Source organism: Coregonus lavaretus, assembly GCF_964263955.1.
Source record: "Coregonus lavaretus genome assembly, chromosome: 39".
Classification (NCBI taxonomy): domain Eukaryota; kingdom Metazoa; phylum Chordata; class Actinopteri; order Salmoniformes; family Salmonidae; genus Coregonus; species Coregonus lavaretus.
In genome coordinates, this window is record NC_140026.1 from 18,250,254 (window position 1) to 18,263,625 (window position 13,372).

At 49.1% G+C, this 13,372-nt stretch overlaps 1 protein-coding gene across 1 annotated transcript in view; it reads right to left on the minus strand.

The window, feature by feature from the left end:
* Window positions 1-240: 240 nt before the first annotated feature.
* Window positions 241-13,372, minus strand: part of LOC311112837 (synaptopodin-2-like) — a gene marked incomplete at both ends in the record, with an annotated part of 29,857 nt that continues 16,725 nt past the window's right edge. Inside the window, 5 exons of the mRNA XM_084155969.1 lie at window positions 241-1,917; window positions 2,062-2,190; window positions 2,359-4,214; window positions 6,080-6,852; window positions 8,417-8,568. Coding sequence (XP_084012095.1) covers window positions 241-1,917; window positions 2,062-2,190; window positions 2,359-4,214; window positions 6,080-6,852; window positions 8,417-8,568 — 4,587 coding nt within the window. The remainder of the gene's footprint in view (window positions 1,918-2,061; window positions 2,191-2,358; window positions 4,215-6,079; window positions 6,853-8,416; window positions 8,569-13,372) is intronic.

Here is a 13,372-nt window from a genome sequence, read left to right on the forward strand (position 1 = left end):
AAACAAACTTTGAGAAGCTTTGCTTAGCTGATGGAAAACTACATCCAAACTTTATGATATTTTACATTCTAAAATGTCTCATATTGTGACATCATTTCTAAAAACATATGTTGGCTATAAAATGTTGAGAAAAGGCATCTTAAAAGCCTTCTATGAATATATTGCATTTGTATGAATGTCTATGTTGTAACTAGATCTTATGTTGTTTCAAGCAAATATTAATTAGTCATCCTATCAAAATCACTCTTTCTCTGCAGCTACTGGCTTCCATACCTGGGCTGAACTCTTTTTGGCCATGAACCTGGGCTTTGGAGCGGTGCTGCCCCCAGAGATGGACTCAGGCTTTGCCGCTATGGGAAAGCTGGGGACCACATAGGTACTGGGAGTTAGTGGCTGGTAGGGGGCTTGGGGTACTGCTTGGTAAGGGGGGCTATGGGCTGGCTGATAAGGACCTTGGGGGGTCGGTTGGTAGGAAGGGTTTGGAGCTTGGGGATGGGGCTGGGGTTGATAAGGAGCTGGAGGGGCTTGTTGGTAAGGGGGATAATATGGTTGTTGGTAAGGGCCTGCAGGAGCTTGCTGGTAGGGATTGTTAGGTGGCTGGTAAGCATTAGATGGGACTTGGTGGTAGGGACTATCGTGCATGTGTGGTTGAGGGGGCATCCCATAGGGCTGCTGAGGGGGCTGGGGCAGCTGTGGATAGGGAGCATTCATTGGTCCAGCCGGCTGGACAGGGGAAAGTTGCTCATATCTGATTGGTTGGTTTTGGTTTGGAGGGACTGGGGCAGGAGCGGGGGCAGGCTTTGGTGCAGCGGCCTTGGCAGCCTCGGCAGCCTCCACTGCTGGGCCATACGTAAAGAGGGAGGCATTGAGCTGATACGGCTGATGTTTCATGACATCTATAACAGCAAGGGGTTTGCAGGCAGGTTTGCCTTTCCCTTTCTTGGCTTTGGCTGCAGGGCTAGATGAAGGGGGTTGCTTAATGGCCCCTGGTGGGTAGGACGGGGACTGTATGGGGTTGTAATTTGATGTAGGGGGAGCTCTGCAATTGGGTGAATATTTCCACGAATGAGGTACAGAGGGAGAAGGCGATGTGGGCCTTGCCTTGTTTTCCTGCGCAGTGGCTGCCTGGGCTTGCTGGGCTGCCTGTGCAGTGGCTGCCAACACAGTGTCCGAATCCACAACATACTTCTCCATACGAGACTGCCTCTTGGCGAACAAATCAGCTCCTTTCCCCGTAACAGCTGGCATCGACAAAGCCGAGCCCATGCCTCGCACTGGTACCAAGACGCTGGCCATTGGATTGATGAGGGGTGATGATGACCTTTCTCCAAGCGTGTAAGAATTCATTCGGTGTGGGCGAGGCGGAGGAGTACAACGGGGAGCATTTTGTGGCGCATTCCCAGGTTTCGGAGAAGGTTGACCCACTCTGTCCATCGGGGTCTGAGTATTCACTGGTGCTTGCTGTGGTTGTGGGGCCCAGGTACTTGTGTGTGTCTGAGGCTGTGCCTGAGCCGGGGCCCATGCATTCATTGGTGGCTGTGGGGGTGCCTGCTGTGGAGGTGGCTGTTCCCAGCTTTGCTGGGGTGGGGATTGGGTTGGAGTTGTTTGGGCCCAAGGTGACTGTGGCTGGGCCTGATTCTGATCTGGGGTCCAGGCATTAATGGGTAGCTGTGCTTGCTCTTGAGGTTGCTGGGCCCAGGGAAGCTGGACCTGAGTCTGAGCAGGTGCTTGGGCCCATGTATTCATATGGGGTTGGGGTTGGGGTTGGGCTGGTTGGGCCCAAGGTGGCTGTGGTGGCTGGGCCTGGCTCTGTGGTGGTGTCCATGCATTCATTGGAGGCTGAGGTGATGACACCCAAGGTGGCTGAGGCTGGGCCTGGGTCTGGGCCTGGGGCCAAGCCTGTTGTGGAGGCTGAGGCTGTTGACCCCATGGTGGCTGGGGCTGTTGCTGTACTTGTTCTTGAGGCAGAACCCAAGGTGGCTGGGGCTGTTGCCGAACTTGTTCTTGAGGCTGAGCCCATGGTGGCTGGGGCTGTTGCTGAACTTGTTCTTGAGGTTGAACCCATGGTGGCTGGGCCTGTGCTTGTTCTTGAGGCTGAGTCCATGGTGGCTGGGGCTGTTGCTGAACTTGTTCTTGAGGCTGAGCCCAAGGTGGCTGGGGCTGTTGCTGTGCTTGTTCTTGAGGCTGAACCCATGGTGGCTGGGCCTGTGCTTGTTCTTGAGGCTGAGTCCATGGTGGCTGGAGCTGTTGCTGAACTTGTTCTTGAGGCTGAGCCCAAGGTGGCTGGGGCTGTTGCTGTACTTGTTCTTGAGGCTGAACCCATGGTGGCTGGGCCTGTGCTTGCTCTTGAGGTTGAGCCCATTGGGGTTGTGACTGGGCAGGTGCTGGAGCCCAATAATTCATCGGTGGCTGAGGCTGAGCTTGAGGCTGAGGAGGTGGAGGTTGGGGAGTCACCCAAGGGAGCTGTGATGGGGACTGACTTGGAGCTGGAGCCTGGGGCTTCATTTCAGCAGGTGTCCAAGTACTCACGGGTGGCTGCTGTGGTGGCTGCTGTTGTGCCTGTGTTTGCAGCGGAGCCTTGGAACTCACTTGAGGCTCGGGTTGCGAATGAGGCTGAGGTGGAGAAGGTCCATTTCCTCCCCAGGCTGGTGCTTGCTGGGGCTGCATCTCCACCTGGGACCCTGGGGGACTCCATGTGTGTTTTTCTGGAGAAGGGGTGTTGGCAGGAACTTCCTGGGGTGCAAGAGGGGGGGAGGGTTCTGGGGCAGGTGCAGGGGTTGGCTCCAGTTCTGGAGCAGGGGCGGATTCCGGCTCGGAGGCTGTAGCAGGTGCAGGGACACTATTTTCAGCATGCAGCAGCAACTCCTGGTTGGCCAGCTCAGGCTGAGGGGACCAAGGCGGAGAGTTGGGGTTAATGATGGGCTTTGGAGCGACTGGTGGAGGCGTCTTATGCTTGACCCTTGGTGACTGGAGAAAGTTGCAAGCCTCAGCCCCCAAACTAAGGTAGTCCTCTTCCGTGACTAACTCGAAATCCAACTTCTTGTCACTCCTGTTGAGGAGATTCATAAGCTCTGGGTTGGGTGGCACTTTGGGAGCCTGTTTGAAATTGAACATTGGCTTGCCCTTGAACCTGTTCCTTGTGTCCTGCAAGATCCCAGACTTAATAGCCGGCGTCGAAATGCGCTCGTCGCGCGAGGCAATCTGCTCCCCCTGACCCAGCGCCTCTTGGTTGTTCCCACTCACTGGGGGAGGAAATGGTGCGGGCACCTGGTTTTGTACCGAGAAGGGTTGGGGGGTTCGATTGCTCATGGAACTCTGCATTTCATTGGTTTGGTGGTTGGCCACGCCATTCATGTTAGACGAGTACTGTTGAATTTGCTGCTGCTGTTTGTACTCTTGCTGCTGGTGATACTGCTGCTGTTGTTGATATTGTTGCTGCTGGTATTGCTGCTGCTGGTTGTAATGCTGCGGCTCGTACTGTTGTTGCTGCTGATATTGCTGCTGCTGCTGGTATTGCTGTTGCTGCTGCTGCTGTTGCTGCTCGTAGTACTGCTGCTCTTGGTACTGCTGATACTGTTGCTGCTGCTTCTGGTGCACGTTCACATCCATGTAGGCCTGGCTCTCTGTGGTGGCCTGCATGTACGAGCGCTCCTCCAACTGCTGGTAGGCTGCATGCTTCTCCACCTCCTGCACTCCCTCCACAGGAATCCCCTGGCGCCTCATCTCCTCATGTTCGGTGGCGATCTCGTCCATGCGCTGGCGGCGCTGGGCAAACATCGTGGCTCCCTTGCCCGTGGTGTTGGGCAGTTGCTCCATCTCCTCTCCGGAATTGAGCTTGCGCTCGATCTCAAGTAGTCCCGTGTCCCAGTCGCAGGTTATCACTCTGCCTCCACCCTGGGCATTAGTAATGAAGTCCTCGTCAAGCTCTGACTCGCTGGTGGTGGCTACGAGGGTGAATTCGATCGCCCTGGTGTTTCTTTCGTCGTAGTCTTCCTCCTCCTCGCTGTCGTCGTCCTCGTACTCTGGTTCGCTCTCACCGGTGCCGTAGCTGACGAGTGTATACTTCTTAGCCCTCTGTCGATGCCTCTTGAACATCAACACCCCCTTGTTGTTGGGGTTGGGAGTGCCAGCGTTCAGAAGAATAGCAATACGCTTACATTTAGATTTGGCCTCCTTCACCTGCTTGTCTGACAGGCTCTCACTGCGCCTGAGCCCTGCGAAATAGAGAGAGGGAGAGAGAGAGAGAGAGAGAGAGAGAGAGAGAGAGAGAGAGAGAGAGAGAGAGAGAGAGAGAGAGAGAGAGAGAGAGAGAGAGAGAGAGAGAGAGAAGGGATATTTCAAATGGTTGCTTCTTGTGGCCTATTTAATTTAATTGCATATAATGTGTATTAATAGCTTGGGTAGAATTGAGACCACCACAAATCATTCCATTTGGATGAACATGCATCGGAAAATGTTTGCCACACCAAGTTACACTGTTTTCAGATACCAGTAGGCCACCACATTTTCTAATGTTTTATGATAATCTTGAATACATCTTAACACTGCATGTCCACCCTAATGACATTGTGAAAACATATCTTAATACATTAAAGCAACCACTCACTAATTACTTTCACTGATATTTCACTTTATATAAACAATCACTCTTTAAATGGCAGACATGAAAAATGGCAGAATTTCTGACAAACTGCAAACTCAAATCAGACCATGCTATTAGCTAGTTCATTAAAAGCATAGTTAAATATCATAGCAGACCATTTGATTCACCCCATTATATTGAAAACCTGAATATGTTTTTAAAGCAAAAACTAATTGTTAAAAATACCCCTCAAATGACATAAATGCAAGCAATAACCTACACATTTCCATAAACATACATAAGAGCTAAATCTAATCCATTCATTCACTCATTCATTCAATATTTTCCTGGTCCTGATCTTATACTTGGCTTTCTATAGCCCAACAAAAAGTAATTTAAAGCCAAATACCTCAGTGCCAATACTTATCACAGATTTGATCATTCAATCTACACAATCTCTATTCAATCAACACAAAAAGCAATTACCTAATTCTATGACCAATTGTCTAATATCCTCCTCGTTTGTGCCCCGATAATACACGATAGTAACACAGCTGTGACAGCCTGTTCAACGGGTGGTCCCCATAGTTTCAGCCAATGGCAGAGCATAGAAGAGATAAAATGGATTAAAAATAGTCTGTGGGACGGAAGTGCATTCACCAGCACCCAAGCACCTTTCCCAGTCCTTATCTGTATATCCACTCTCGGATCTGTCACCTAAACCCGAGCCGACGACAGTCATGTCCACCCACTCTTTAACAGCACCAACCCTACACACACATACACAAAGCGGTGATTTATAAAAGAACCCATCTTTACATTTTTATTTCCCTCAGTATGACTAACCTCAAGGTGGAGGAAGACGGTGCGTAGTGAGTGACACTCGCTTTATGGCGCGGGCTAAGACATACGGTGTAAAAAGGATCGGGTAACAGGCTAGTGCAGCACATGCTGGTGTCCGTCAAAGAGCACTTCTGCAGGCATCATCAACGCGCTGACATTTTATTTATGTCCCCCTGCACGGCTCAATGAAATGCCATATTTATCGCCCTGAAAGACACATCCTCATCAAGCCCCTATTCTAAGCTTAAGGAAAACATTTGATAGGACTTTTTTTTTATATATTTTTTTTAAACTGAGAATTCTCTCTCTCTCCCCCCTATTATATTGCCACAATCCTGCCTTCAGTGATCTTGGATACTACAAACTCGAAATTCAGGCTTGAACTGGACCTCTCTGCTTCAATCCAAACAAAACCCCTCCCAAGTAAGAGAGAGCATCTACTATTTTTGGGGCCACATTTTTGTGTGCAACAGGGCACCGGGCTAAGGAATGCACACATGCCTCCCAGAGTTGAGTTGACAAATGCAGTTCACAGCAATGCTACAGTATGCCAGTCTGCTAATAGTTCGGAGTCGGTGCACCCTATAAGACAACACTAAAAACACACACACAAAGCAGGACTAGTAACAGCGGAAACAGGCATAGAGTACTCACTGGCGTGCCTGGCCCGGTGCTTGTTGGGTTTCCCAAGGTCCTTCTCAGAATCCGAGTCTGGCTCCTCTGCCGGCTCCGCCCCCTCTTCGGGAATTCCAAAGGAGACGGTGAAGGAGGTGGGAGCTCCCTGGCTTTGCCCTGCTCCTTCCTTTCTTGGGGCTCCACCAACACTTCCACTGGCCCCACAGGCACCCACCACCTCTACCAGACGTGGAGAGCCCCTCCCGACAGCGGGGTGCTGCAGGGTGATCTCCACCACTCCATGCTGACTCAGGGGCTCCCTAGCTGGGCCACAGACGTAGAGCGAGTGGGTGGTGGTGTGGAGGAGGGCCTTGTTCTGGAGGGCTTCTCTCGCCTGGATCTCCCCCTCTATTCCAAGAGCACTCCCCAGGGAGGTGCAGACGGGATCCTCCAGGGTGTGTTCAGCGAGGGACAACTGGAGCTCCACCATTGCCCCCGGGGAGAAACTCCCTCCCTGGGGTCCCGCTCGACCTCTGTCCCCTCCCCCTCCGAGTAACTGTGACTCCCCAGGCGCGGGCACGCAGAGCTGGGTGCGGACCAGGTGGGTCCCTCTGGGGGCCTCTGTGTCACTCTCCATCTCCCCATAGTAAGCCTCATCCTGGGACTCGGCGATGTAGAGCTCCCTGGGTGATTGGGACCTGCCAAGGGAAAGGATGCGGAGGTTGGTGCTTTCCAAAGCCTCGCCAGAGGACTCCCTTGTGCCAAAGTAGGTCTCCTCTGAATTAAATTCCTGGGGGGCTAGTGCGCAGCATCTGTATGAGCAGAGGGGGGAATGGAGATTGGGGAGCATAACACATCATACAATAGTTCAATGAAAATCATTTTGAAGTTGCAAGTGGTGAGACTGTGCATAATAAGAGTGTGGTTTGGTATGGTCATTTGGTTTGAAATTGGAGATAGATAGATAGATTATATATCTCCGTTTCCTTTTTCCTTGAAGACACAGGCAAAAGGTTATCTGGTGATCTTTTGATCTCATGATTTGATTGCCTGGATTTCCAATATGAAATATCGTTGAATATTGTGCTGTGCACCAGAGCACGTGCCGTTTGTGTTAACTAAAGCCATCTCATCAACCACTGGCCCCTCAAGTGGTCACCATAATCAAGCAAACTCAATCTCCGTCCCTCATGTTAAATGACTGGAGTGAAGCACTGAAGTGGAAAGTAATCACAAACCCACTTCCTTTCCCCTTTCAGCGTCATAGAGGAATGCAGTATGTCGTTGTGTCACTACAATTATTGCATTGGAGTCAATTAGAACCTAGCAACCAAAAGGGAAGGGGATGAGATATGTGACCAAACATATTTCATTAAGTGATAATGCCCTCGAAGCCAGTGTTTGAAGGATATATTGGCACAGGTGTTGTTAGGCCTGAGACATAGTCGAAGTCCCGACACAAATCTACGGTTGCTACCCATATGCCACACCTCCTCGGGCCTTATTGCTTAATTAATTTATATTGGGCACAATATAATCTGAAACACAACCAAAGCAAACAGTAAATGCATCCAACAAGTTTGTACAGTCACAAGCTTAATGTAGTCATTGCATGCTCGTAATATGGGACCAAATACTTCACTTTTTACTACTTTGATACACAAGTGAATTTGTCCCAATACTTTTGGTCCCCTAAAATGGGGGGACTATGTACAAAAAGTGCAGTAGTTTCTAAACGGTTCACCCGATATGGATGGAAATACCCTCAAATTAAAGCTGATAGTCTGCACTTTAACCTCATAGTCATTGTATAATTTCAAATCCAAAGTGCTGGAGTACAAAGCCAAAAATGGTCACTGTCCCAATACTTTTGGAGCTCACTGTAAGTGTTCCCTTAAATATGGGCATCGGCACCAATATCTGTTGGCACACGAGACGTGCACGGTGTGTGAGGCCCGCTGAGTAACTGTTTAAAAGCTGCTTGTTGAGCGGGCACACAAATCTGCAACAGCTGGTTCGTCAGCAGCCAAGACACTCAAAGGTCAACACACTTGCCTATGAACTACTATCTGTCCGTCCGGCCACCATATTCCAGGCCACTCAACCGTGTACATGTAAATAATACACTAGTGCTTGTTGTGTTGTATTGAACCATGCCTTGTAGTACATGACCCAGTTGATCACACCAATGCGGCAGTAAGTTTTGAGAGCATTGACATAAACCTTGATAAACCTGTAGCACCCTGAGGTTGTAATGTTAACGTGGCAGTAATTTTTCCAAAAAGAAAACTAAGCAAAAGGCATTTTTGGGGGTATAATTCTGGTTTGAGAAGCAATGGTGTAGTTAATAATGAAAAATCCAGCCTTTGTGGTTACCTTTTGACCAGTAATTGCAGGCAGTCGACACAGGCGTCAATGAGAGCAATAGCTTCTGAGAGGGAAAGGTCGCCGCTGGGTTCCCCATTCAGCGACACCACCTCATCCCCCTCGCAGACCCCGGCCAGGGACGCATGACCCCCCTCTTCCACCTACGGGATGACAAACAGTGGTGAGTCCCCATGACATGCCTCAAAATAAAAATAAAAATCACCTACACCTATAACTCAGGTTAGTGTATTTACTGTATGTAACCGAGGTGGTTTTGGTCAACCACGGTTGCGTGATGAGTAACATTGCCTGAGATCTAAAGGCTTGTGTTAGCTCGCCGAGTTAATGCCTAGGACTTTGACTATGAGGGCAGTCATTCAAACAGTTTGAGTATGTTTAACCAAGTGGATATCGGGTCCCTGGTCATTGGCAAGACTTAGGATGATGTTAGTGACGCGTTAAGCCTAGGCATTAGCTCTGGGAGCCAACTTGAGATTTTGTGTCACTGGCCTACACACAATACACACCCCATAATGTTTTTAGAAATGTTTGCAAATTCATTAAAAATGAAAAGCTGAAATGTCTTGGGTCAATAAGTATTCAACCCCTTTGTTATGGCAAGCCTAAATACGTTCAGGAGTTTTTGAATGACTGCATCATCTCTGTACCACACACATACAATTATCTTTAAGGTCCTTCAGTTGAGCTGTGAATTTTAAACACAGATTCAACCACAAAGAAGGGCACATATTGGTAGTAAAAATGGAAAAAGCAGACATTGAATATCTCTTTGAGCATGGTGAAGTTATTGATTACACTTTTGGATGGTGTATCAATACACCCAGTCACTACAAAGATACAGGCGTCCTTCCTAACTCAGTTGCCGGAAAGGAAGCAAACCGCTCAGGGATTTCACCATTAGGCCAATGGTGACTTTAAAACAGTTACAGAGTTTAATGGCTGTGATAGGAGAAAACCGAGGATGGATCAACAACATTGTAGTTACTCCACAATACTAACCTAATTGACAGAGTCAAAAGAAGGAAGCCTGTACAGAACATGCATCCTGTTTGCAACAAGGCACTAAAGTAATACTGCAAAAAATGTGGCAAAGCAATTTACTTTTTGTCCTGAATACGAAGTGTTATGTTTTGGGCAAATCCAATACAACACATTACTGAGTACCACTCTCCATATTTTCAAGCATAGTGGTGGCTGCATCATGTTAAGGGTATCCTTGTAATCATTAAGGACTGGGGAGTTTTTCAGGATAAAAAATAAACTTAATAGATCTAAGCACAGGCAAAATCCTAGAGGGAAACCGGGTTCAGTCTGCTTTCCACCAGACACTGGGAGATGAATTCACCTTTCAGCAGGACAACCTAAAACACAAGGCCAAATCTACGCTGGCGTTGCTTACCAAGAAGACAGTGAATGTTCCTGAGTGGCCGAGTTACAGTTTTGGCTTAAATCTGCTTGACAATCTATGGCAAGACTTGATCAACAACCAATTTCACAGAGCTTGAAGAATGTTTAAAAGAATAATGGGCAAATGTTGCACAATCCATGTGTGGAAAGCTCTTAGAGACTTACCCAGAAAGAATCACAGTTGTATTTGCTGCCAAATGTGTTTCTACAAAGTATTGACTCAGGGGTGTGAATACTTAAGTAAATTAGATATTTCTATATTTCATTTTCAATACATTTGCAAAAATGTTCACTTTGTCATTATAGGTTATTGTGTGTAGATGGGTGAGAGAAAAAAAATATATTTATCCATTTTTAACTCAGGCTGTAAAACCACAAAATGTGGAATAAGTCAAGGGGTGTGAATACTTTATGAAGGCACTGTATTGTTATATATGTTTGTCATATTTCTGCTGTTGGGAAGAGAATAGGATGTTATGCAGAACAATATGTTGGAAGGACAAGGCTATGTATGTTTGTTCACATGGAAGTCAGTGATGTATGTTTACTATAGGTTAATGAGGCAATACGAATGTGATGTGACTCAAATGAAAGGCCATTTAGTTGACTAAAACGGCCAACTGTTTTTGTAATTTTGACAATAACTAGACTAAATCATTATTCAAATGACAAAATGTGACCAAAACTAAATTATATTTTAGTCAAACTGTCTAAGACTATACTAAATCTAAAAAAAGAGTGCCAAAATTAACACTGGCCTTAAGTCAAATGTCTTTATTGATACGAGTCCTAATGGAACCTCTATTAAGATATCATTGACTTAGATGACAGCACAACAATACAACTCCACACCACACATTTTCGGTGCAACTGCTGACAGAAAAGTTGGCATAAGAAATCACCACTATATTCACGTTAACCCAGTGCATATGCCAATGCTAGTGTGACCAGCCAGTGTCAGACAAACCCGATGTCACGATCGTCTAGAACAGATGAGGACCAAGGCACAGCGTTGCAGGCAAACATACTCTTTATTAGAGACACGATCAAAAACACCAAAACGAAAACGTGACAGTTCACGGTCTAACACAACAGACTAGAAACAAGATCCCACAAACTCTGTGGGGAAACAGGCTGCTAAAGTATGGTTCTCAATCAGAGACAACAAGCAACAGCTGAATCACGTTGCCTCTGATTGAGAACCACACTGGCCAACATAGAACACCAATACTAGAAAGTGAAACCTAGAACAAAACACATAGACTTTACACACCCTGGCTCAACATATTAGAGTCCCCAGAGCCAGGGCGTGACAGTACCCCCCCCTAAAGGCGCGGACTCCGACCGCGCCCACCAAATACCACAGGGGAGGGACCGGGTGGGCACTCCGCTTAGGCGGCGGATCCGGCTCCGGGCCGGATCCCCGCTCCCTCTCCAACCCCCCAAAGTACCCCTGGTCCGGTCTGGCCCCGCTGGCCGGAGCTGGACTGCACACTGGTGGAGCGGATTGCTCTAGCTCCGGCGTGAAGCATCTGACCGGTGCCGGACCAGCCACCGGTGGAACAGGCACGGGCCGTGCCGGACTGACGACGCACACCACTGGCTTGGTGTGGGGAGCAGGAGCGGGCTGAGCCGGGCTGACGAAACGCACCACTGACTTGGTGCGGGGAGCAGGAGCGGGCCGGACCGGGCTGACGAAGCGCACCACTGACTTGGTGCGGGGAGCAGGAACGGGCCGTGCCGGGCTGACGAAGCGCACCACTGACTTGGTGCGGGGAGCAGGAACGGGCCGAGCTGGGCTGACGAAACGCACCACTGACTTGGTGCGGGGAGCAGGAATGGGCCGGACCGGGCTGACGACGCGCACCACTGACTTGGTGCGGGGAGCAGGAACGGGCCGGACAGGGCTGACGAAACGCACCACTGACTTGGTGCGGGGAGCAGGAACGGGCCGAGCTGGGCTGACGAAACGCACCACTGACTTGGTGCGGGGAGCAGGAATGGGCCGGACCGGGCTGACGACGCGCACCACTGACTTGGTGCGGGGAGCAGGAACGGGCCGGACAGGGCTGACGAAACGCACCACTGACTTGGTGCGGGGAGCAGGAATGGGCCGGACTGGGCTGGCGACGTGCACCACAGACTTGGTGCGGGGAGCAGGAACAGGCCGGGCCGAGCTGGCGACGCGCACCGTAGACTTGGTGCGAGTGGCAGGAACAGGCCGGACCGTACTGGGAACACACACCACTGGCCCTACGTGGGGATCAGGAACAGGCCGGACCGGACTGGCAACACACGCCAGTACCTCTCGCCGTGCCTCTACATCCTCCTTCCCCCTGGTGACCAGTGACTCCCGTAACCTGGCGGCCTCCTGCTGCCCCGTCGTCCACGGCGTTAGCCCCCCCCTAAAAAATGTATGGGCTTCACTCCTACCCGTGGACCAGGTCTCCATGCTTCTCGCCAGCCTTTCGCCCTTCTGCCTCCACGTCAAGCCCCTCTCTTCCTCACATGGCTTGACCCAGTCGAGGAGGCGAAGGAGATCCGCTAGAGATCTCTCAGGCGCTGGCTCCTGGACTTGCTGCTTGGTCCAGTCTTGGTGGGATCTTCTGTCACGATCGTCTAGAACAGATGAGGACCAAGGCGCAGCGTTGCAGGCAAACATACTCTTTATTAGAGACACGATCAAAAACACCAAAACGAAAACGTGACAGTTCACGGTCTAACACAACAGACTAGAAACAAGATCCCACAAACTCTGTGGGGAAACAGGCTGCTAAAGTATGGTTCTCAATCAGAGACAACAAGCAACAGCTGAATCACGTTGCCTCTGATTGAGAACCACACTGGCCAACATAGAACACCAATACTAGAAAGTGAAACCTAGAACAAAACACATAGACTTTACACACCCTGGCTCAACATATTAGAGTCCCCAGAGCCAGGGCGTGACACCCGACAGGTCATTTCTCCACCGTCAGAGTTCTGTGACATCAGAGTGTACAGTGTCCACCAGTAAACATACCACAACAGGTGCTCGTCGTGTGACACAACAATGCAAATTGCTGCTTCGGTCAGACCCGTAACCCAGACGTTAAGAATAGCCAAGGAGCGGGGGGGTGTTCAGGTGCAGGAGTTACCACTGACCTTCTCTGCCACTTTAGATATGGCAGTGGTACTGTATCTACTGCAAGAACACAAGTCAGCTCCGTAATGCGGTCAGCTCCTAACCACGTCAACTCCATAACTCAATCAATATTAGATGCATGGACATACCTAAAGTAATAGGGACAACATAAGGACTCAGCTGACATTGATACTTATTTTATTTAATATAACTGTGTCACTTATAATATTAGGTTACTGTACTAATTGAAATTACACTCACCTCTAGAAATATATGAGAAATACAATGTGTTGGATACAATTAGAACATGTACTGTAGATTAATAGAACATACTACTGCAATAACTCTTCACATTATAAAGCTACAGTAAATGAACTATAAATAGACTGCAGCTAGTTATGGAGCGATACAAT